The sequence below is a fragment of the Oryctolagus cuniculus genome, chromosome 4, assembly GCF_051225735.1.
Source record: "Oryctolagus cuniculus isolate XC-2025 breed Fujian yellow rabbit chromosome 4, ASM5122573v1, whole genome shotgun sequence".
Lineage (NCBI taxonomy): Eukaryota > Metazoa > Chordata > Mammalia > Lagomorpha > Leporidae > Oryctolagus > Oryctolagus cuniculus.
The window spans coordinates 34,614,987-34,636,970 of NC_142870.1; the positions used below are offsets into that span (position 1 = coordinate 34,614,987).

The 21,984-nt window shown below is 36.8% G+C and overlaps 1 protein-coding gene across 22 annotated transcripts in view; it reads left to right on the plus strand.

Moving 5' to 3' along the window:
• ROBO2 (roundabout guidance receptor 2) overlaps positions 1-21,984 on the plus strand; it is a 1,407,887-nt gene that overhangs the window by 1,025,094 nt on the left and 360,809 nt on the right. The window contains exon 1 of one of the 22 annotated variants that reach the window (XM_089330663.1): positions 4,946-5,094. The exons of the other annotated variants lie outside the window; for them this stretch is intronic. Within the exon in view, the coding sequence (XP_089186789.1) occupies positions 4,989-5,094 (106 nt within the window). The 5' untranslated portion in view covers positions 4,946-4,988. Of the gene's footprint in view, positions 1-4,945; positions 5,095-21,984 lie in introns of those variants that run through there. 22 annotated transcript variants of the gene reach the window in all.

Genomic DNA, 21,984 nt, shown 5'->3' on the forward strand with positions numbered 1-21,984 from the left:
TCTTTTGTAATCTTTAATTTTGGCATCTATAAACTAATGATAGTGGTTACCCACATCAGATGATTGTTGCAAGAAAGAAAGTAAATATTTTACATGAGGATTACAATGTCTGGCCTAAATTGCCTTCCAAACATTTTATTGCCTTACCCTCACTTCACTTTCTTTTCCATTTTTCCCCTCATGGCCTGTTTTTGTGGGAAAAAGGTTGATTTTTCCTGTGTACTGCCACTGATCACATGGCTGCAAAATGCCAAACATTTCCAGTGTTTATTCTGTTTCAGAAGTTTTTGTTTATTCTGGGGAACCAAGAGCTGTGTATTTTTAAAAATCTTTTATGAAAAAAGATACTCTGATTCACAAATCTTTAACATTTTGTTCCAAAAAAAAAAAAACCCACTGAAACATAAAAATTTGTAGATCATACAGCAATAATGAATTCATACAAGAAGCATCTTGGTTGAGATCTATTTTATAAATACTGCTTCAAATATGCCCAGACTACCAACATCAGAGAACCTCTCTAGGTATAAAAGGTAGTCTGCAATACTAGTTTCTGCGGCAGGCGTCAGTGGGTGGCCATCACCAGGAGGGCGTCAAGGTCCAGTGGGTTAAGATGCCACTTAAGATTCCTAAATACTTCCACATCTCATGGTGGAGTACCTGGTCTGATTGCTGGTTACTCCATGCTTCCAATCCAGCATTTCTGTTCATGTTGCTGGGATGATGGCTCAAGTTCTCAGGTCCCTAAGATCTATATGGGAGACTCAGATGGTGTCCTTGGCTCCTTGAACCTGGCCTAGCCCTGGCTATGATAGTTTTTTTTGGGCTGAATCAATGGATGAAGGATATCTCTCTGTCTCTCCCTCTCTGTCATTCTAATTATAAACAAATAAATCTTAAAAAATTTCCTTTAGTGAGGATAATCTTAATTTGGAAATGGATAACATCTAAAAATGCAGATTACAATATGCTAGAAAAATTTCCTTAGCAATCCAGCTGTTGGATATCACAGGGAAACTCAGCAGAAAGAAGTGATAAATTAATAAGATCAAATGTTTCATGTTCCCAGGTTCAGTTTCTCATAGGCATTCTGACCTGCTTCACCTGCCCCTCAGCTACCATCTAGAATAGATTCTATTAGTCCAGAAAAGGCAAATGTATATTTGCAAGAGTTAGAGTGTTTATTAGTGTGTTGACTTGAGTATGGCAGGAAATTCTAGTGTGGAAAGGATGGGTCGCTGTATGGGGCAGAAGTGAACAAGAATAAATAAAACAGTTTATTTGTAAGTGGGGCTGATCCCTCTTGCTCATGCATTAGTGCTCAGCTACAGGAGAGTAGTAATTTATTGATGCAGATGGCTATGTAAAGTGCATGCAATTTGTGAGGGGGCTTGACCCTTGACTGATGGGCCATATGTTGTAAAGCCCTAGGGGCGTCATTTGCCTCAGCTCTCTTCCTCTCTCTGTCTCTGCACCCATGGTCCTTGTTCAATCACCACATATTGAACTATAGACTTACTAACTCCCCCAATAAATCTCCAACTAATGGTTCAAAAAGGCCATAACTTAACCCTTTCTACATAACAGAGCACATTATTTTGCATCATGATCACACTTGGTGAAATAAAAGATAAATATTATATGACCTGCCTAGAATAGGAAAGAAAATTGTTGTAAAATGCCATTCCCTTCTGGGTATTCACCGTGTGTGCATGCTGTAGAATTGCTTGGAGCTTGCTGAATTCTATTGTTGTTATTGTACCATGTTATAATTACAGTTTAACTGTTGTAATTCTTAAATACTATTAATATACCACACTAGAGAAACATTTAATGTTTTTTAATTAGCTTCTTTTGTCTAGGTCTTCTTTTTTTTCTAATAAAATATGAAACGTGCTTAATGAAAAATGAATGTATTTTAATTTTCATGTAGTGTCAGGTTTTAAAATATCATCAGGCATTTTTATGGAATCTCAGGAAAAAAACACTAGTGGATATTTGAAATCCTTAGTGTGCTTTAATTTTTCAACAGTCATTGCCAGTAAAAAGACTTCATACCATGAAATTTTCAATTATTACCTACAGCACTGGGATTTCCTTTTCATGTAAATTATTATTATTTCCTTATAATGTAGGATTTCCTTATAATGTAGACTTCCTGGGTCCTATATGCTACCTGAAAAAGACCTTACAAGACTAAGCCTAGATAAATTTCTACCTTTTAGCTTGTGTTATCTGTTCTTTCTCTTTAAATAGAGAAAAACTGAAGAAATGATACTCTTCAATGCTAGGTAGATAGCACAAGTTCCTCAATATTAGGAAAAATGGTCACTTCTTACATACTCTTTTTCAATCACTTGCGAAGGGAGGATAGGCTGTCTTTCCTGGATAGACGGCAGGCAAGAAAGGTCTCCTTTGCTCGCCTAAAGTCTCAAGTCACATTTTCATATTCACTATCTATTTTCTCTTCTGGTCACAGCGCTTGGTAGATTTGACCATGACTAATAGCCTGAAAGTGTCTAGAAAGTGTGGAAAGAGCCCCATGCACTTGGCTGGACCTTTGATTTCTCCCAGGGCACAGGCCATGTATAAAGCTAGTAAAAGATATGAGTTTACCTGGTTATATTTTGTGCTTGTAATAATAGACCTTCCCATAAAACAGTTCATCTTCTGGATAGATTAGTATGATAGTGTTCATGATACGTGCATGACATGTTTTATATAATAGCTCTGACTGTCATATAGGTTAATATATAATGTTTCATGTTAACCAGATATGGTTTCATTTCTTTTATTAATATTTTAAAAAGTTTTATAATTTTCCCTATTCCAACTAATGAACAATTTTTCTCACACGCCTCTGGAAATCCAGCTCCCTGAGTCAATTAAAAGGAAGATGAGAGGAAAGTTGACTCTCACTTAGACACACGCTGTGTTAGAATTTTTCATGTTTGAGTCACTGATCTTATCAATGTGGACAACTGATGTAGAAAAAATATTAAAATATTCAGAGAAGTCATTGTCTTCCGTCTTAAGCCCGGTAGACTTAGCACATACAGTGCAGCAGGAAGTAAATCAGCATAAAGAAGCTATGCATCTACAATTGAATTTCAATAATTTAAACATAAATCCTTTCGGCTTGGATACATCTTTTCACACATGGACTTTTCTTTTGCATCTTGGCACTCCTAGCATTCATTTAACATTCATCTGTAAGTCACAAGTTAAAAAAAATGCACAGAAACTTCTAATAAGCAATTCTTTGAGGTTATTCTATATTTTTCAGAGGGTCCAAGGAAATCATGGATGGCAAGAAATTTCCCAAGATGGGAGTCAATCTGTCTGGCTAGAGAAGGAACCAACATTTAAAGCATAAACTGCCAACTGTCCTACACGTAGAATGTGCATGGGATGACTGTATATTATATACATTTCTGAGACCTGGAGCAAGCAGGGATGAATTGCTGATATTCTGATTCTGGCTTATCATGAAAAAGTCTTGTTTTCAGAAAATGTGTTGAGATAATGTTTTCCAGAATGGTGCAGTTTATCCTTAATTATAATTTCACAGCTAGAATTCATTGTTTCTTTGAAAAATAAACTGCATGGCAAATTCTAGTAATTTTTGGTTTTAAAATTTTAAGCCCCTTAATTAAGATTTGAACTTGATAGCCAGTCACACATGAAACATTTCCACAAAGAAAATTATGGGGCAAGTTGAATGTGTCAACTGGAGTTGGTGGGAATGAAGATGAAGGCAGCAGTTGCACTCATTTCTCCTGTGCTTCAGAGTTCTTCACTTAGGTAATATAGCCATAATAGCAATTCTTTCCAAGTAGTGAATAGGCTAACACTTTCACTTGATCTTAGCCAAAAGGCCGAGAAGCGATAGACTAACATTTTCTTTAAGACCATTCTAGTAGGCTCAAATTAATAACATTTCTTAAACTTTCTTGGCTCCCATTAAGTAGGTCTGTGGCTGTTAGCTTCATTTTTTTTTTTTTAATTTTTATTTTTGATGAGCCGGACACAGAGAGAGGGAGTGACTTCTATAGAGATCTTCTACTTATAGGTTCACTCCCCAAATGCCTGCATCAGCCATGACTATGCCAGGCCCAACATTTTGTGTGTAAACAGTGTGCATTATGGTAATTATTTAATATCTTTTGTTTCTTATATATAATAACCCAACAAATGTTTATTGAAAACCTGTTCTGTTTTAGGTGCTGGAATGAGAACATTGAACACAATTATTTCCTCTGACATAATAAAATTAGTAGTGTAAACTACAGTGATATTTACCTGAATATTTTCAGTGTTTCTGTAAAAGTTTCTAAAAATTCTATAGGTAGAGTATCTCTAGAAAAATAAAATTGCTGGTGAAATAATGATAGAAGAGCATACCATTTTTGTGGGGGTGAAATATTTATGTTGTTGTATTTGCTTTTTGTGATCTTTTAAAATCATGGCCACACGTCCTGACAGAAGTGAATTTGTCAAGCATTAACGTTGTATGTAGAAGTAACAGCTGAAAAGATTAAGAAAGTATCAGCACTGAGTGACTGAGTGAGCATAAACTGTGATTAGATCCTCCGCCGTGTTCTATTCTTAGCTAATCACTCGCTACAAAATCACATCCATAATTTTTAGTGACATTTTCATTGTCCTTATACAAAGGATAGTAAAATAGAAGAAAATAAAATCCTAAGTGAAAAAAATCCAACTCCTCCTCAGTTGTGCTCGGGTCTTCTTTGGTTTTTCATTTTGGTTGCCCTAATTACATATTAGCATAGAACTGCCTTGTGGCAAAATTAGATGCCCCCGTGGGCCGTGACTACTTTTTCCATGTTTCGTCATTTTCAGAATCTTGTCTTATGGTTAGCCAGCAGCTCTTCTAATCAAATTGATACAGAGAGAAGGTGCACCGACTGTTTTTAGCATGCTTCTGTGAGTGCGAGAGAGTAGCTGGGAATTTCTTTGCCTGCTACATGAATATCCTCTCCAGCATAGTGGACAAAGAAGCACTTAATGTCCAGCTTTTCATTTTGGTGAGCAACGCTGTGAACAGTGTAGGTGGCTATAGCGACACATCATGTAAGTGAAAACATTTCTTTTATTTCCCCTTCAACCTTCTCGTTTGGTCACTTTAAAGCAACAAGATGGAGAATGATAGAAATGGATGCTCTCAGGCAATGACCTAGTTTAAAAGACTCTGAAAAGGAACCAAAGATTTTATAATTAAAATGTAAAGTTGTTAGTGATGGGGAAAGTTTTATAAAAGAAGAGTTCGCAAGTTATCGTAAAAGTAGTAGCAATCTCCAACAGTGACTATTTATTGAAACTGTATGCATATATTTATCATAGTTATCATAGTGATGAATGTGCCTTATATTTGTAAAAATGCATTTCCAATTAAGTTATAAGGTTTTGCAAGCTGGAAATTTAAATTTTATGTAGGGGTGTGTGTGTGTGTGTGTGTAAAGTTTTGAGAGGTAGATATACACCCAGGGGAAGAGGGAGAGGGAGAGGGAGAGGGAGAGGGAGAGGGAGAGGGAGAGGGAGACGGGAGAGGGAGACGGAGAGGGAGACGGAGAGGGAGACGGAGAGGGAGAACGAGCCATTTATCTACTTGTTCACTCTCCAAATGCATCCAATGGCTGCAGCTAGTCTGGAATGAAGTTGAGAGCTGGGAACTAAAACCAGGTCTTTCGCATGGGTGATAGGAACCCAGTTAAACCATCACTGTTGCCTCCCAGGGTCTGAATTAGTAGGAAGCCAGGGTCAGGTACTGAATCCAGGTAATGAATTTAAGCATTCTAATGTAGGGCATGGGGATCTACACTGCTAGACTAACAGCCCCAATAGGGAAATTTTGAAGTCTTTTCCTGTAGGTAGAAGGTGTCTTTGAATGGCTTTTCAGAAACAATCAATCATAGATCTTTACTGAAGTTTCAGAATCTTCACTAGCTACAGCTGAAGAGTGGTTATGAATCTGAATCTTAGATACAGAAAGATAAAAAGAAACCTGGCAGTTATATTAAGCTGTTACCAAAGTGTGGATAATACAGTGCATGAAATTATAGCAAATAATATAATTTTCTCTTGGCTGTTTGGCTGTTCTTTTTCTATTTATTGTTTCTATTCTTGTTCAGGCTTTTCTGCCAGTTTTTAATCTGCCCTAACAGTGTTTATATCTGTTCTTACATAAGTCTTTTTTTCCAGATTTCTACTGTTATTTGCTGTGGCTGTTTTGTCTAAAATCCTCAATGTGGGCATAGAACAGACTTTCTGTAGGACATATATGTTTAACTTATTTTTCTTCATAAATGTGTATGGCTGCCTAATGGAAAATTTTAAATACATGATTGGGAAACAGCAAAGTAAATTATCTTTCTCAATAAAGCATAATAAAAATTTCAAGGTAAATTTTTTGAGATTTATTTATTTGTTTGAAAGAGTTACAACAGAGAGAGGAAAGACTTGAGAGAGATGTCTTCCATCCATTGGTTCACTCCCCCCAAGTGGCCCCAATGAGACTAAGCAAGGTTGAAGCCAATAGCAAGGAGCTTCATCCAGGTCTCCCTTGTGGGTGGCAGAGGCCCAAACACTTGAGCCATCTTCCACTGCTTTTTCAAGAGCATGAGCAGGGAGCTGGGTGAGAAATGGCAAATCTGTTACCTGAACCAGTGCCCATGTAGGATGCTAGCATGGCAGGCAGCAACTTAAGCTGCTGTGCTATAATGGTGTCCCATAGATAGTTCTTTACTGAATGAAACAATTCTTCATTAAAATAACAAGCACAATTAGGAAGTAATATTATCTAATGAGTTAAGGTATGTGAAGTGCAGTGTCATTGGTGGTATATAAAAATTCATCTCAGTATGCCAGAATAATGGTTCAGATTTATCTTTCTACCTTATACAACTAGAAAATCAGACAAAAAACATATGAGAGCATGGTTTTTAAGCATGGAATAGCAGGCAGTTCAAGGCAGTAATTTGTGAGAACAGGTAAACAAAATACATGAGTCTCAACATTTGGTTCAGCATTCTTCTCAGAGATGTTCCAATCTGTTCTGTAAGAAGGCTGAGACTAAATTGAGCCTGCTGGCCCCAGAGTGTGGACAGACTGGCTAGTATATCAAGAATGTGCAGGGTAAGCACTGGAGAAGAAGATGGAGAGAGGGAGAGAAAGAAGGAGTGAGAATGAGTGAATGATAGAGTTCTCTGGAGACCTGCAGAGAGACCACTCAAGTCTTGAACTGAGTATTGATCAGTTTATAAGGCAAGCAAACTACCCAAAGCTAGAATATCAGTTCTCACACAGGGTTGAAGAGAGTTCATATTCCCATCCATGAAGAGAATCCTTAGAAAGCTGTAGAAAGCTTGTTAATGGAGCTAAGTTAGCCCACACTAACAACTGTTTTAGATTTGCTCTAACAGTTTAGAAGCACACCTCAAAAGGATCTAGGAGATTCTCTGCCATTTAACTATCAGCACAATAACATGCAGTGTTAGTTCAAGAAATGCAATGAAACTTTAGCAGTATGCAATGTAAGTTCATAATGATCATCAGTCCATCAAGAATTATCTGACCTGATAAGTAAAACAGAAAATATGAACAATATCCAGGATAAATATGACTCATTAGAAATAATAGTAGAGATAGCACAGCTGATGGAACTAACAGGTGATTGAAGCAGTTATTGTAAACAGACTCCATATCTTCAGAAAGGTAAGAAACACATAAGCATGCTGAGGAAATTCTTGAAACATATAAAAAGTCATGCCTGTTAGGAAAAATATATCTGACCTGAAAAGTACACTGAATGAGGTTCAGCAGATTAGACAAAGAAGAAGAAAAAAATCAGCAAATAGGAACACCTGGCATATGAAAATATCCAGAATTAACCATAGAAAGAAAATACTGGAATAAATGAAAAATGAACAGGTCATTTGATAGTAGGAAAATATCAAGTAATCTAACATACGGATATGTAACTAGAGTCCAACATGTATGTGCAGTTGGAGTCTCAGAAGTAGAGGAGAGAGAACAGAACACATATTTGAGAAAATATCCTAATTTAATGAAAACCAGAAACTAACAAACTGAAGGGAATTCAACAAACCTAAAACACAGTAGAACCAAAAGGAATTATGGCAAGCCACTTATGCATAATCAGATTGTAGCAAATCAAGGGTGAAGACAAATATTCTTTAAAAAAAAAAACAAACAAAAGAATAACAATATGTAATACTTTAAAAAAAGATCATTGATAGGAATGAGAGTAAATTCTCTCTAGAAATTCTGCAAGTTATGTGATTATAGAATGACATTAAACTATTCAAACCAAGAAATAAAATCAGTGAAGGATGATATACCCAGCAATCTTTAAAAAATATAAAGATGGAGGGGCCAGCGCTGTGACGCAGCAGGTTAAAGCCTTGGCCTGAAGCACCGGCAATCCATTTGGATGCCGGTTCTAGTCCCGGCTGCTCCTCTTCCGTTCCAGCTCTGTGCTATGGCCTGGGATAGCAGTAGAAGATGGTCCAAGTCCTTGGGCCCCTGAATCCATGTGGGAGGCCCGGAAGAAGATCCTGGCTCCTGGCTTTGGATCGGCACAGCAACGGCCGTTGCGACCATCTGGGGAATGAACCATGGGATGGAAGACCTCTCTCTCTCTCTCTCTCTCTCTCTCTTTGCCTCTCCTCTCTCTGTGTAACTCTGACTTTCAAGTAAATAAATAAATATATATATATATATATAAAAGATGGAAACACACACCTAATTTAAAATTATGTGAAAACTGTAATATAAAAATTATATGAAAACTATTATGTAGTATTGATATAACTGCATAAAGATATATGAAATAGAAAAGAATCCAGTAATTTATCCATGTACATAAGGTCAGTTGCACTTATTTAAATTTATTTGAGAGGCAGAGTTAGAGGAAGAGAGAGAGAAAGCAGTCTTCCATTTGCTTGTTCACTCCCCAAATGGCCACAATGACCAGATCTGGGCTGATCCAAAGCCAGGAGCCAGGAGCTTCTTCCAGGTCTTCAACGTGGGTGCAGGGACTCAAGCACTTGGGCCATCTTCCACTGCTTTCTCTCGCCATCAGCAAGGAGCTGGATTGGAAAAGGAGCAGCTGGGACAGGAACCTGCACCTCTATGGGATGCCAGTGTGGCAAGTAGACTCTTAACCTACTATGCCAACCAGTCAATTGAGTTTTGACAAGCATGTGAAGGCAGTGAAATGCAGGAAAGAATAGTACTTTCAACAGATGGCTCTGTCATGTATGAACAAACTTAGAAACAATTGAATGAACCTTTATCATAAGTGCCATATACAAGTATTAACTGAGAATGAATCACAGATTTAAATGAAGGAGCATAGTACTCTAACTCTTCCCAGAAACATAGGGGAGAAGCAACTTTGGCTAAATGACAGTTCTTAGTAAGCCAAAAAAAAATATAGATTGGATTTCATCATTTAAAACTTTTTTATTCAAACAGCTATTTAAAAGAATATATCGAATAAAAGACAAATGAATGTACTTAATATGTAAGAACTCCTATGTCTCAATAAGAAGACCTAAAATTCAATTTTTTACATTAAAAAGTAATTTGAGTAAAAACCCACCATTTCTGTACAAATGGACAATAAATACAAGTGAATAGAAATTAAACCAAATTGATGTAATCTCTGTTCTCACTAAATTGGCTAAAATACTGACAATGATAAGAGTTGAAGATTTGGAGCAACTGGAACTCTGGTACTTTGTTAATGGAAAAGCAAAATGATACAATAAGTCTGGAAATGTTCTAGTTACTTATAAAAGTTAAACGTGCCAACCATGTAATTTAACATTCTACTATTGATTTCTAATACTTGTTTGTGAAAGTTACAGTAACAGTTTCAAACATCATAGTAAGAAACTAGAATTAACCCTCTGTAAATGGGTGAGAAAATAACCTGTGGCATATCTAAACAGTGAAATATACTACCTAGCAATAAAAAGAATGAACACTTGACATAGGATGATAATGTGGATGACTCTTAACAATGTATTACTAAATAGAGAAGCCAGACTCAAAAATAACAATGTGTGCTTTGGTTTGATTTATAACTTTGTGAAAAGATAAACTTTACTGATAGAATGGTGGCCTGTGGATTCCAGTGGCTGGGTTTATAGACGGAATTAATTGCAAAGGCCGGAAGGAGCCTCCGGGTGAAATGTTCACCCAAAGTTGTATCATGACAGTGGTGGTGATGATTACTTGACTGTACACATTAAATGCTTAGCCAATCCCTTTTTTTTATGATTTATTTATTTATTTTGAAACACAGAATACAGAGAGAGTTAGAAGGGGAAAGGGAGAGGGAGATCTTCCAACCCTGGTTCACTCGCCAAATGGCTGCAATGGCTGGAGCTGTGCCTGTTAGAAGCTAGGAGTTTCATAGGGGATACTGGCCACTGCAGCCAAAGCAGCTTTACCCACTGTGCCACAGCGTTGGCCCTGCCAATCCATTTTTGAGCTGATGAATTTTATTGCATAAAAATTAAATACAAAAAAGTTTCTAAACTTTTTCACTTTGATATGATTCTAAATAAGTTGACTTTTTTCCCAATTTTTCCATAAATTAAAGCTATGTTAAAAGCTTATTAATGCAGTTACCTATTGAATCATTGGTAATGCTAATATGTTCCTAGTTATCTAAAAGTTGACTCTACCTCTAGTTGCTTTGTAGGCATTTGAGTAGAATAAAAGGATGTATACATTTCTAACCAAAATAAACACTTCTCCCTTGCCCTCATCCCAAGGAACATTCATCACACAAGTGCATATAAAATATATGCATTTTATATGCAAATTTGCATATAAAGTGTTGTGGGAAAATTAGAAAGCATATGGTCTTTTTTTTCTTTTTTATTGTCTAAGAAGCACTAAAGCCAAATAACTTGGCATGATTCTTCTAGTTTGACTCTTTTTAAATGGCTTTATTGTCAAGCAGATGGGGAGTGCTAGCCACTTATTAAAATTGTACTTGTATATATTGTTAGAATGTTTTATATTCTTGGAAATAAAATTTTTAGGATTAGCATTTAAGACCAACAAAACCTATCTGTCAAAGGGTTGAGTAACAACTGGACTTGTCATTTCAAAAATACTTTGAAATATGTTGCAGCATGGATTTCTGTCTAATGAATATTCTGAGATTTAGGTTCATTTTAACAATGCTTTTGGAAGGAGGTACCTTTCTCTGAAGAGAGGAGAGAACTTCCACTTTGACCATGGCCCTGTCTAAATATGATCAGAGTCGGTGAACTCAAAAGGCTTCCATAGCCTTGGCAACTCATGACAAGAGCCTGGGGTGATTACTGATGCCATAAACAAGAGTGTCAATTTGTTAAGTCAACAACAGGCGTCACTGTGCCCTCCTCATGTAGGATCTCTGTCCTTAATGTGCTGTACATTGAGATTTAATGCTATAACTAGTACTCAAACAGTATTTTTCACTTTGTGTTTCTATGGGGGTGCAAACTGTTGAAATCTTTACTTAATGTATGCTAAACTGATCTTCTGTATATAAAGAGAATTGAAAATTAATCTTGATGTGAATGGAAGGGGAAAGGGTGCGGGAAAGGGGAGGGTTGCAGGTGGGAGGGAAGTTATGGTGGGGGGGAGACATTGTAATCCATAAGCTGTACTTTGGAAATTTATATTCATTAAATAAAAGTTAAAAAAAATTGAAGAGGACAAAAACAAACAAACAAACAAAAAAACAATGCTTTTGAAACATCACTAGCCTCGAAAGTAAAAGAGCATCATGGACTACAGGTTGAATTACAAAAAGTAGAGAATAAGCTTTATGATGGAGCATGTCTTCCAAACTATTTTGAGAAATAGATGTGGGAAAACATTATCGTATTTTACTGTATTTTTATTTATTAACATAGAGAACAGAGTTCATGAATTTTATAGATACAGTTCCAAGAATACAATGATATTTTACTTTTCAATAAGTACTTTGTTATCTGTGTGAAGAATTTACAAATCAGAAGTTACAGTGCATAGTCTTCAAGCATCATATTTTAGATTACTGAGTGAGTTGCTAGATTGATTTAGGGCTACATGTTGCAGTCTTTGAACACTGAGAGTTAAAATATTCTATTTTAGATTAGAATTAAGAAAAGATTGATTCAGGAATAAAAACTGGATATTTGTATTTATCTCTCAGAATTTGATTAAAAAAATTGGAGAAGTGAAGGAGGCTTTCCTTTTATACATTAAAGAAAAAAAAGTTCACCAAGACATGGCTATTATTGAACTATCTGAATTACTGCTCGATGTTTTAGATTCATCTTTCAGCAAGAAAACTGATTGTAAATCATTAGGACTTCCATGTTCCACATTGTAGTGCTCATGTTTGAATCCCGACTCCAGATCCTGACTCTGGCTTCCTGCTAATGCAGACCCTAGTAAGCAGTGGTGATGGCTCAGGTGGCTGGAGTCCTGCTCCCCACATGAGAGACCTCAATGGAGTCCCTGGCTCCTGGTTTTGGCATTAACCCCTCTCCCCTCTCCTTTCCTCTCCTTTTCTCCTCTTCCCTCCCCCCCCCCTCTCAAATTAAATACATATATACATATCATGTAATTGAATATATTAATGTACTTCAGTAAATAGACATCTAGACAAAAGGCAGCCTACATACTTAATCAACTGAAAATTTGAAAACCAAACTTTTAGGCAGTTTTCAAGAAACACTGTGTTAAAAGGCAAATTTTATAAAGTTGGAACTAAGCTTTTTCAATCAAAAGTGTCTTGTGTCAAAGTTTTTCTGGAAAAACTTTAATAGAACTTTAGCATCTCATAATGTCAGCTCCCTGAGAAACTTAAGTGTATGCAGAAAACCTGCCAAAACATGAGCACATTTCTGAATGATTACTTTGGGACTAAAGATACTCATCTCTCATTTCTCACCACAATATGGCTTGCTGTGGCCTATAGCATATCCTTACAATATGTGCAGCAAGTAAAGAAATAGCTTGGAAAACAAATTAACTGGCATATAAATGTAAGTAACTTCCAGTATTTAAAAAGCTCTTCTTTAGCCTGATTTATTCTTATCTTATTAAACAATAGAATTTTTCTTTCCATGGTTGCAGTATTGAAATAGTGGTTGTTAAACCATATCTCAAATAATAATAAATTGTTTTAAGGTATACATTTCAAAACAAAAATGGATATAAGAGTTTTTCTAAGGTTGTCACAGTTTGGTGTAAAATATGATGAAAAAGATGTCTTAAGATTATTTTCTCTTGAGTTCTAAATGAAATACCAGAAGCTATGTGGTGCTAGAAGGGCTGTTTAAATCATCTTTGTTCATTGAAAACTTCACCTTTGAATGAAGCTATTAAAGCAAACTGAAGCCTGTATTTCCTAAATGATGATATCCAATTGGCTTTCCTTTGTATATGGTGCTATGAAAATAGCCTATGAGACTTGCAAATATAACTGTGCAATGTTTATGCATTCAATAACTTGGATTTATTTCATAATCTATGGAGAGACTGCAGACTCTCTAACCATACTACATAAAATTTATGTATTTGCCCCTCAGCTCCTCTACTTAATGTAGTTGTAATCCTACATTTTTTGTTGTGTACCTTCGTGTTACTAGTTAATGAATTGTAAAAGACAGACAAAAACAACAATCAAATTGGAAGATTCCATTTCATTCCTGTTCTTTTTTTGTATTCTATATTGACTTTTGCTTGTCAGAGGAAACATATCTGTCTTTTTGGTCCTGGATTATTTCACTAAACATAATGGTTTCTAGTTGCATCCATTTTGTTCCTAAAAGCAGGATTTCATTCTTTTTTATGACTGAGTTGTCTTCCATAGTATATGTATACACCACATTTTCTTTATCTGGTCATCAGTTGATGAACATGTGGGTTGGTACCATTTCTTAGCTATTGTGAACTGAGCTGTGATAAATTCGAGGGTACAGATAACTCTTTCATATGCTGATTTCATTTCCTTTGTGTAAACCTGTGATTACAGAGTGGATTGAAAATATGTTTTTGTGGCCAGCGCCGCAGCTCACTAGGCTAATCCTCCGCCTTGTGGTGCTGTCACACCGGGTTCTAGTCCCGGTCGGGGCGCAGGATTCTGTCCCGGTTGCCCCTCTTCCAGGCCAGCTCTCTGCTATGGCCAGGGAGTGCAGTGGAGGATGGCCCAAGTGCTTGGGCCCTGCACCCCATGGGAGACCAGGATGAGTACCTGGCTCCTGCCATCGGATCAGCGCGGTGCGCCAGCCACAGCGTGCCGACCGCAGCGGCCATTGGAGGGTGAACCAACGGCAAAGGAAGACCTTTCTCTCTGTCTCTCTCTCACACTGTCCACTCTGCCTGTCAAAAAAAAAAAAAAAAGAAAGAAAGAAAGAAAGAAAGAAATATGTTTTTGTAAAAATTTTCAAAAAACTAGAAAAACTGAAGGGAAGGAGGGAGGGGGAAGAAAGGGTAATATGGCTATTTCCTTAGAATTGTACCTATGAAATACATGAAGACTTTTCTGTTAATAAAAAAATTTTTAAGTGACACAGGGTTCCCTGTTTCCTGTTACCTATAGCCTAGCATTTCTCAGCCACTTCCCATTACTACTTCTTCCCCATGAAATGTTAATACTATAAACTGTGTGTCTCTTTACATCTTGTGTCTGTATTCTCATACATAAAGATGTGGGGAGCAACTCGGACTAGACTAAGTTACTGGAATTAAGACTTATTCTGTGCATCTGCTCTCCCACAATATGGCGCTGGGAGAGGAGGAAACAGCTTCTACACAGCTGCCTCCAGTTCAACCAATAAACAGCAGGACCTGCTCCTGATTGGAGGAGGGCAGCGTACTCAGCGTGTGGGTAGCAGAGTTGGGATTGGTGGAAGAAGACTATAAAGGAGGAGAGAGACAACATGCACGAGGAACATCTAGGGGGAACATCTGAGGGAACATCTGTGCAGCCCCCGAGAGAGCCGGCCAGCGGTGTGCCGCTCCCCTGCGGAAGTGGGGAAGGTGGCAGGGGGCCCGCCCCTCCACGGAGGTGGAGGGACGGCAGCCAACCCGGGAAGAACCAGCAGCAAACCCGGGAAGGGCCAAGCAGACAAAAGAACAGCGCAGGGTCCTGTGTCGTTCCTCCACGAAGAGGGGGAGCGACATAATGGTGCCGTGACTCGGATATGAAGCCTAGGCAGGGTTTAGTGTCGTTCCTCCACGAAGAGGGGGAGCGACAAGAGAGCTGACTTTTTTTTTTTTAAGGGAAAGAGTTTATTGGGGGAAACCCGATAGACTGGAGGGATGGGGCAAAGAAGGAAAAAGAGGGAGTAAGAGAGTGTAAGAGAGAGACAGAGACACAGGTCAGGAGACGGAGAGAAAGAGAAAGAGAACCACGTGCTCAGGAACATCGGTTCTTTTAAAACTTTGCAAGGGGGAAGAGAGGGAAGTAGGAGCAGCAAATCCCATTAGGATGGGGGTAGAGCTGACACCAGTGGTTGGGCCATCTGGCCACCTGTCCTCCATCATTGACAGCGGGGGCTAGAGCCTAGGATGATGTCAGGGTGTAGATCTCGCCATAGATAAGGCTGTGCCATTTTACTAACATTCCCCCTTTTGTTTTTTATGAAGCAGGAGTTGTACGGGGTTACAGTAGTCCCAAAAGTCCAGGAGGGGTAGAGGGATGATTATCTGTCTTTAGAGCTACTTCCTGCTGACATGGGGCGATGAGGTACTCTTTGCTGGCGTGGGGCGTTGTCTCAAGCTGCTCTCTCCTGGGTGGGGAGTCCAGTATATCCCTGTAGCAGCATGCCGGGTTGCTGAAGGTCTTAGTTTGTTCCATTATCAACTCCTGTAAACACTTGAACAGACACTGTAGTATAAATGACAGTGTGAGAATAGCAACCAATGATCCTAAGAGTGGCAATAACCAGGTAATGAGAGGATTTCATAGAGGAGAGGAAATGGGGGAGGGGGGTCGGCTTTTGCAGGTAGAGGGGTTTGTCTGTGGAGAAATTGTAAATAATCATACAACATTAAGTGTGGGAGAGGACCATCAATACACACAGATTGGGAGTAGAGCCATTGATGTTAGAGTAGAGGCTATGATTACAAAGGAATGAGAGCTGACTTTTGCCTCTCCTTTCCCATGTCTGTTTTTGCCTGCTTGAAGTTGGCAGTGACTCTACTCTTCTCCCTTGAGAATGATGGCTGAGATATATCAGGATGTCAGCTGTACATAGGGCAGATTCTCGTGCATTGGGCTTGTTTGGCTACTCTGTGCTTCCTCTCCTGATCTCCACCTGGAAAAGCCTTAATAGTTACATAAAGGAAAAGAGTGCTGTCTTCTTTGTCCACTTTAGAAAAAGCATGGAAGATGGAAAAAAAGAGAATACACCCCTTCCCTTTACATAGAGAACTGTCTTGCAGTTCTTATAATTAACATACATAGAGCTCATACTTGTTCTGTGAATGAAAGGCCAAGTAAATCTATTTGAGAAGCCATGCCAAAAGTCTAAGGTTGCCTTTCTTTTTCAACTTCAGTAGCTCCCCTCAACTTGCACTGTTTATGATAATTTGAGTATTCTGTATTGAACCTGGGCTCTAGCCTGCCCAATACACTCATATTACTCAAGTAATTTAAATAGATGCTTATGCAGGTGTTATATTCTAGGTGTTATATTCTAGTTTTATTAGAAAACAAATATAGCCCAAAGCTACAAATCTTAATTTTATGAATGTATGAAAGATGTTGACACATGATTGGTTAGAAATTACCAATTTTATACATATATATTAAGTGGTTACTAGAACACAGGTACGGCACTATGAACTTTACAGAGATTTTCTAATTTTATCTACCTATAGGTATTTATACCTATTTTGTGTGTAAATAAAATAATGTCCAGGCTACACTTGACAATGTATTGATTTATTATTATTTGAGAGAGAAAGCTCCTGTCTGCTGGTTCACTCCTCAAATACCAGCCACAGCCGGGAATCTGGGAGTGGAGCTGGGACTTGAACCCAGGTACACAAATCTGGGATATGAGTGTCTTAACTGAGAGGCCGCATGGCTGACCCTAAACTGCATTTTGAGAACTGACTTGAATGGCTACTTTTATTCATGGTTATATTGGAGATTATAAAAGTAAGAGTTAATTACTTTGTGATTTACTTTTTTTGTGATGCGTTTCTACCTTTCCAGTTGTGGAGATGTTAGCAATCAGTACAAAAACAAAACAGCATCAGGACTGGAAAAATCAAACAAGAAACGTGACTTAGTCTCAGAACTTCGTTATTTTGAAATTAACAGCTATCACATAATCATGAATACAGCTGGCAGTAGTTAACCACTTACTAAATCACCATCACCTTCACACAGTAGCACTTTTATCTTACTGAAGAGGAGACAAAGGTTCAGGGATGGTAATTATATCCTTAGACTCTAGACTCCAATATTTTGTTCATGAGGCTGTTGATTATTTGTTGGTGTGAGATGTGTTAAGGATAATTAAATATTCCTCTATGGAAGCTGAAAATGCCTTATGCACGTAAATAAGGATGACAACATAAAATGAGTGTACTGTTTCTTATTTTAAATGCTTAGATTTTCAGAACCTTATATGTATTGTAAGTATAATTGCCCATCACCATGAACTTAATTCTTTTCAGTTTAAAAAAATGTATCTTTACATTTGAAAATTCTCAGTCACTTAATGATGGCTTTGCTTGTACTGGGAACATATTATGCAAATGGCTCACAATGAGGTCTATGAGTTTAGTTAAGCTTGAGAAAAAGTTTGTAATTAACAAATTAGCATTTGAAAAAGACATTTTGAATTTGCATAGTAGAAAATTCTGCTTAACTTGTGGGGTGTGTTCATAATGATTATTTCAGAATTCATGCATATGCATCTTTGAACATGCAAGTATTTGAAACCTTAATGGACTGGTCCAGATCGGGCTCTTTCTGTTTTGGGGAGTTTGTTTTTTTTTTTAAGTTAGATGACTAAAATTATACATTAAATCTTTATGTACACGTAATAGCATGTAGTCTTCTACAGTTTTCAATATGGTATCTTCTCAAGTATTAACAACACAAAATTTAGAATATGCATAAAATGTTTCTAAAAAAATTTGGTACTGCTCTTTCCTGTTAGAATGTTATAATTGTGGCTTAATTTACTTTTATATTAAATTGTACTATTGGGAGTTGTTTAGATTTTGGTCTCTCACACACCTGCACACACAGACATGATTATTAATGGAAAGTAGACAGAATTATCTGATGATAACATTTATCTTACATATTTGCTTCAGTGTAGAGGATAATTTCTTAACCATTATTTACTTTTTTTTTTTTTTTTTGACAGGCAGAGTGGACAGTGAGAGAGAGAGACAGAGAGAAAGCAGAGAGAAAGGTCTTCCTTTACCATTGGTTCACCCTCCAATGGCCGCCGCGGCCAGCACACTGCGGCTGGCACACCGCGCTGATCTGATGGCAGGAGCCAGGTACTTATCCTGGTCTCCCATGGGGTGCAGGGCCCAAGCACCTGGGCCATCCTCCACTGCACTCCCTGGCCACAGCAGAGAGCTGGCCTGGAAGAGGGGCAACCGGGACAGAATCCGGCGCCCCGACCGGGACTAGAACCCAGTGTGCCAGTGTCGCAAGGCGGAGGATTAGCCTAGTGAGCCGTGGCGCTGACCACCATTATTTACATATGTCATACTGCTCTTTTTTTTAAGGAAATCTAATTCTTGATTAATTATCACATATGATCCCAAACCTTTAGCTTTGAGGTCTGTTCCTCAGTACAAATCATGTCTTTCACTACTCTTCACATTCTCCATTATCATCTGATTTATATATAAGATTTCTTCCCATAAATTCATTGATTATTCTCTCCCCCTGCCCAAATATTTAAATGAATCATTGTGGTGCCAGTATCTCTTACCTAGTCTGCTTTGGCCACATGATATTTTCCATTGCTAAACTCTTACATTATTTATAGTTGATTTATTTGATGTTCTCTGCCAAAAAAATGATTATGTAGAAAGGTATAACTAATTTAAATATGTAGCTGATATATATGTAATGTTTTGTCTTTCCAGCTAGAGGAGAAAAATCATGTCTTCTATTAGCTTGGTTAATTCCATGATAGCCAGTAAGTAGCTAAGTACATAAGAGTTGGCTTGACTTAGCCTATGAGAAGATGCACACTCTTTTCCAATAAACATTTAATTCTTGCCCCGTCTTGCAACTGAAAGCAGTCCTCAACCTATAATTCCCCCCAGCAAATGAATGGAATTTCATTTTACACACTGGTATAATCGCAATCCTATATTAGAAAATAAGATGATTTTTCAAGTCTCATGAAGCCCTTGCTAACCCTATGAGTTCAGCTATTTTAATTTTTTTTCCATTTCTTCATAATCTGGTTGTGGTTCTTAGACACTAGTACTTAACTTTGCTTTCAAAGTTCATCTTTGAGGTAGTTCATCTTCTTTTCAATGTTACTTCTTATTTTTTTATGTTATTAACAATCTACTTTGTCCCAGGCACTCATTTGAGTACCAGCAACTCAAAGCATTAATATATACATTAGGAAAGCGGAGTAAGAATAAAAATGAGGGTGTACCTGTTATTAGCTTCAAGGACTAGGCAAGTGACATGTGAACTCTTGTAGACAGAGTGGAGCATGGTTGATGGGAAGTATTTCAGGCTTAGGAGTTTAGGGGACAGAATATTCAAGAGCATAAGATAGTAAATATCGCTAAGAAATGAAATGAGACATAAATCTAGCTTCATTACTAGGTGTCAGAAAAGCCTTATGGGCCATACTTACCCTTTCCAACCTACTAGAAAAAGCAGTCATTTGATGGTTGAAGATACACACTTGCAAATGTTCATTTTCCTACAAACATCATCTCAACATACAGTGATTAAGTCCCAGAGTTACACTCTGTGGCCTGAGTTGTACAGATTAGATTTGCTGTTTAGTTTTACTTGTTGAAAAATTCCTGATCTCCTGTTCTTTGGTAACATGACAGACTTTGACTTGTTAAAAAAATGATGTTTGCACAAGAACAAAAGGACAAAGATTTCATTATAGATAGTTTTAGTGTAATCTTTTTTCTGACCTCAATATAACAAGTTTACAGTTAAGCAACCAATTTCCTCAGTCTTTATATTAAGTTTTTATTTTGCTAAGTGTAAAACAAGTGTGATTTGTATTTTATAAAGCTCTTTCAGTTTAGTGGTTTCAGTTTAGTATTTCCCGTGTGTTTTTCCTCTCTTTAGGACTAAATTTATTTTTTTTAAATAACTGAATGATTGCATGAAAGTATAATTATTTTTATAACTTACAAGGGTTTGTGGACTACAATATGGCCATTGAATGACTTCTAACTATATAGATGAAGTTTGACTAAGTGACCAAAATGGCAAGACTATGATTCTATAGGCCACTTTAGAGATTTTATTCTATTTTTCAACATTTACCATGTTTCCATAGTTATTAATATAAATATAAAATAGATATAATAGATGTAATGAGGACAGATTGCTCCTTGCAAAGCAGAAGTGAAAGATTTGTATTAAAGGCCATTTATATACTATAAAATATGTTTATTTATCAAATAAATGGATTATATATGCTTATACTATAAGTATATATACCTGAAAAACTCATAAACTAAAAGAATTTTGATATCCTTATTATAAACATACCTTGATCTTAAGTCATTATTGGCCTCAAATCATAATATGGTAATAAGAAAAATTTGAAGTCTCATCAACTAATTTACAATTTGAAATTATAATTTAAGCACATTGAATGCTTTACCAATATATTAAGGGCAATTTTATATATGAAATAACATTATAAATATCTAACTATTTGGCATTTTTCCACTAAACATTTGATAGTTAGGAAAAAGCCTCCTGCTTTTTAAAAAAAGTTTCACTTGCTGTTTTAAACTTGAGTATTTAAGTAACAGTTATGAAGATTGAAATGTGTTCCTTATAGTTTTTTTTAATATTTGACTTAAGTTGTATGAATTTCATGTATTTCCTATATACATATTTAGGAACACAGAAGTACTTCCCACGGTACTCTCCTTCCTGCCCAGGATCCAACCTTTCTTCCCTATCCCTCAAAGTTTAAGGCATTATTAACACAGTATCTACCAATCTTAATACTTTTATCCATCATTTAAATCATTGATGAGGTTTTTTTGGTCTGCATATAGACCAACCAGAAAAACATGTATAATATATGTATCTAAAAGGGAAATGAAAACGCATGAAAATATCTAATTGTGAATACTGTTAAGCTGAGAATTAAAGATGATAACCCCTTTTCACCATTCAGCAGAGCGTGAAAGAGCAAAAGAGATTCAAAGTTCATTAATTGCTCTCACACAATGTTACAGGCCACCTGCACTTGAAAGAATTTACATTGGAGCAGATGGATTGCTGAATACGGTATCAAAGATTTGAGAATGTTTATTTTAAAAATAAACTGGATTCTAAGGCAAGGATAAGCAATGCATACAATTTGCAAAGAACAGAGAGCTTTGATTAGTGGAGAATTTTAAAAATATGAATAAAGGCATATTTTTATTTTAAAATAAAAATATATACATCAACTACTCTTTAAAAATGAGCAAATTTACAAATTTAAATTTATAGATGACAATATATTCATGTATTTTAATTTTGCTGTGTTTATATGTGCACATATATGACTGGTTTAGTAACTCCTAGGTCAATGAAATCCAGCCTTTGCCCAACTTAATTGTTTTCACAATTCTCTGATTATGAAACCCTTGAATAATGACTGTTTCAGAAATGAACTACATTTAAAAAAAAAGGGTTAAGTTTAACTTATGTTAAGGAAACCATTTTCACTCTGATTC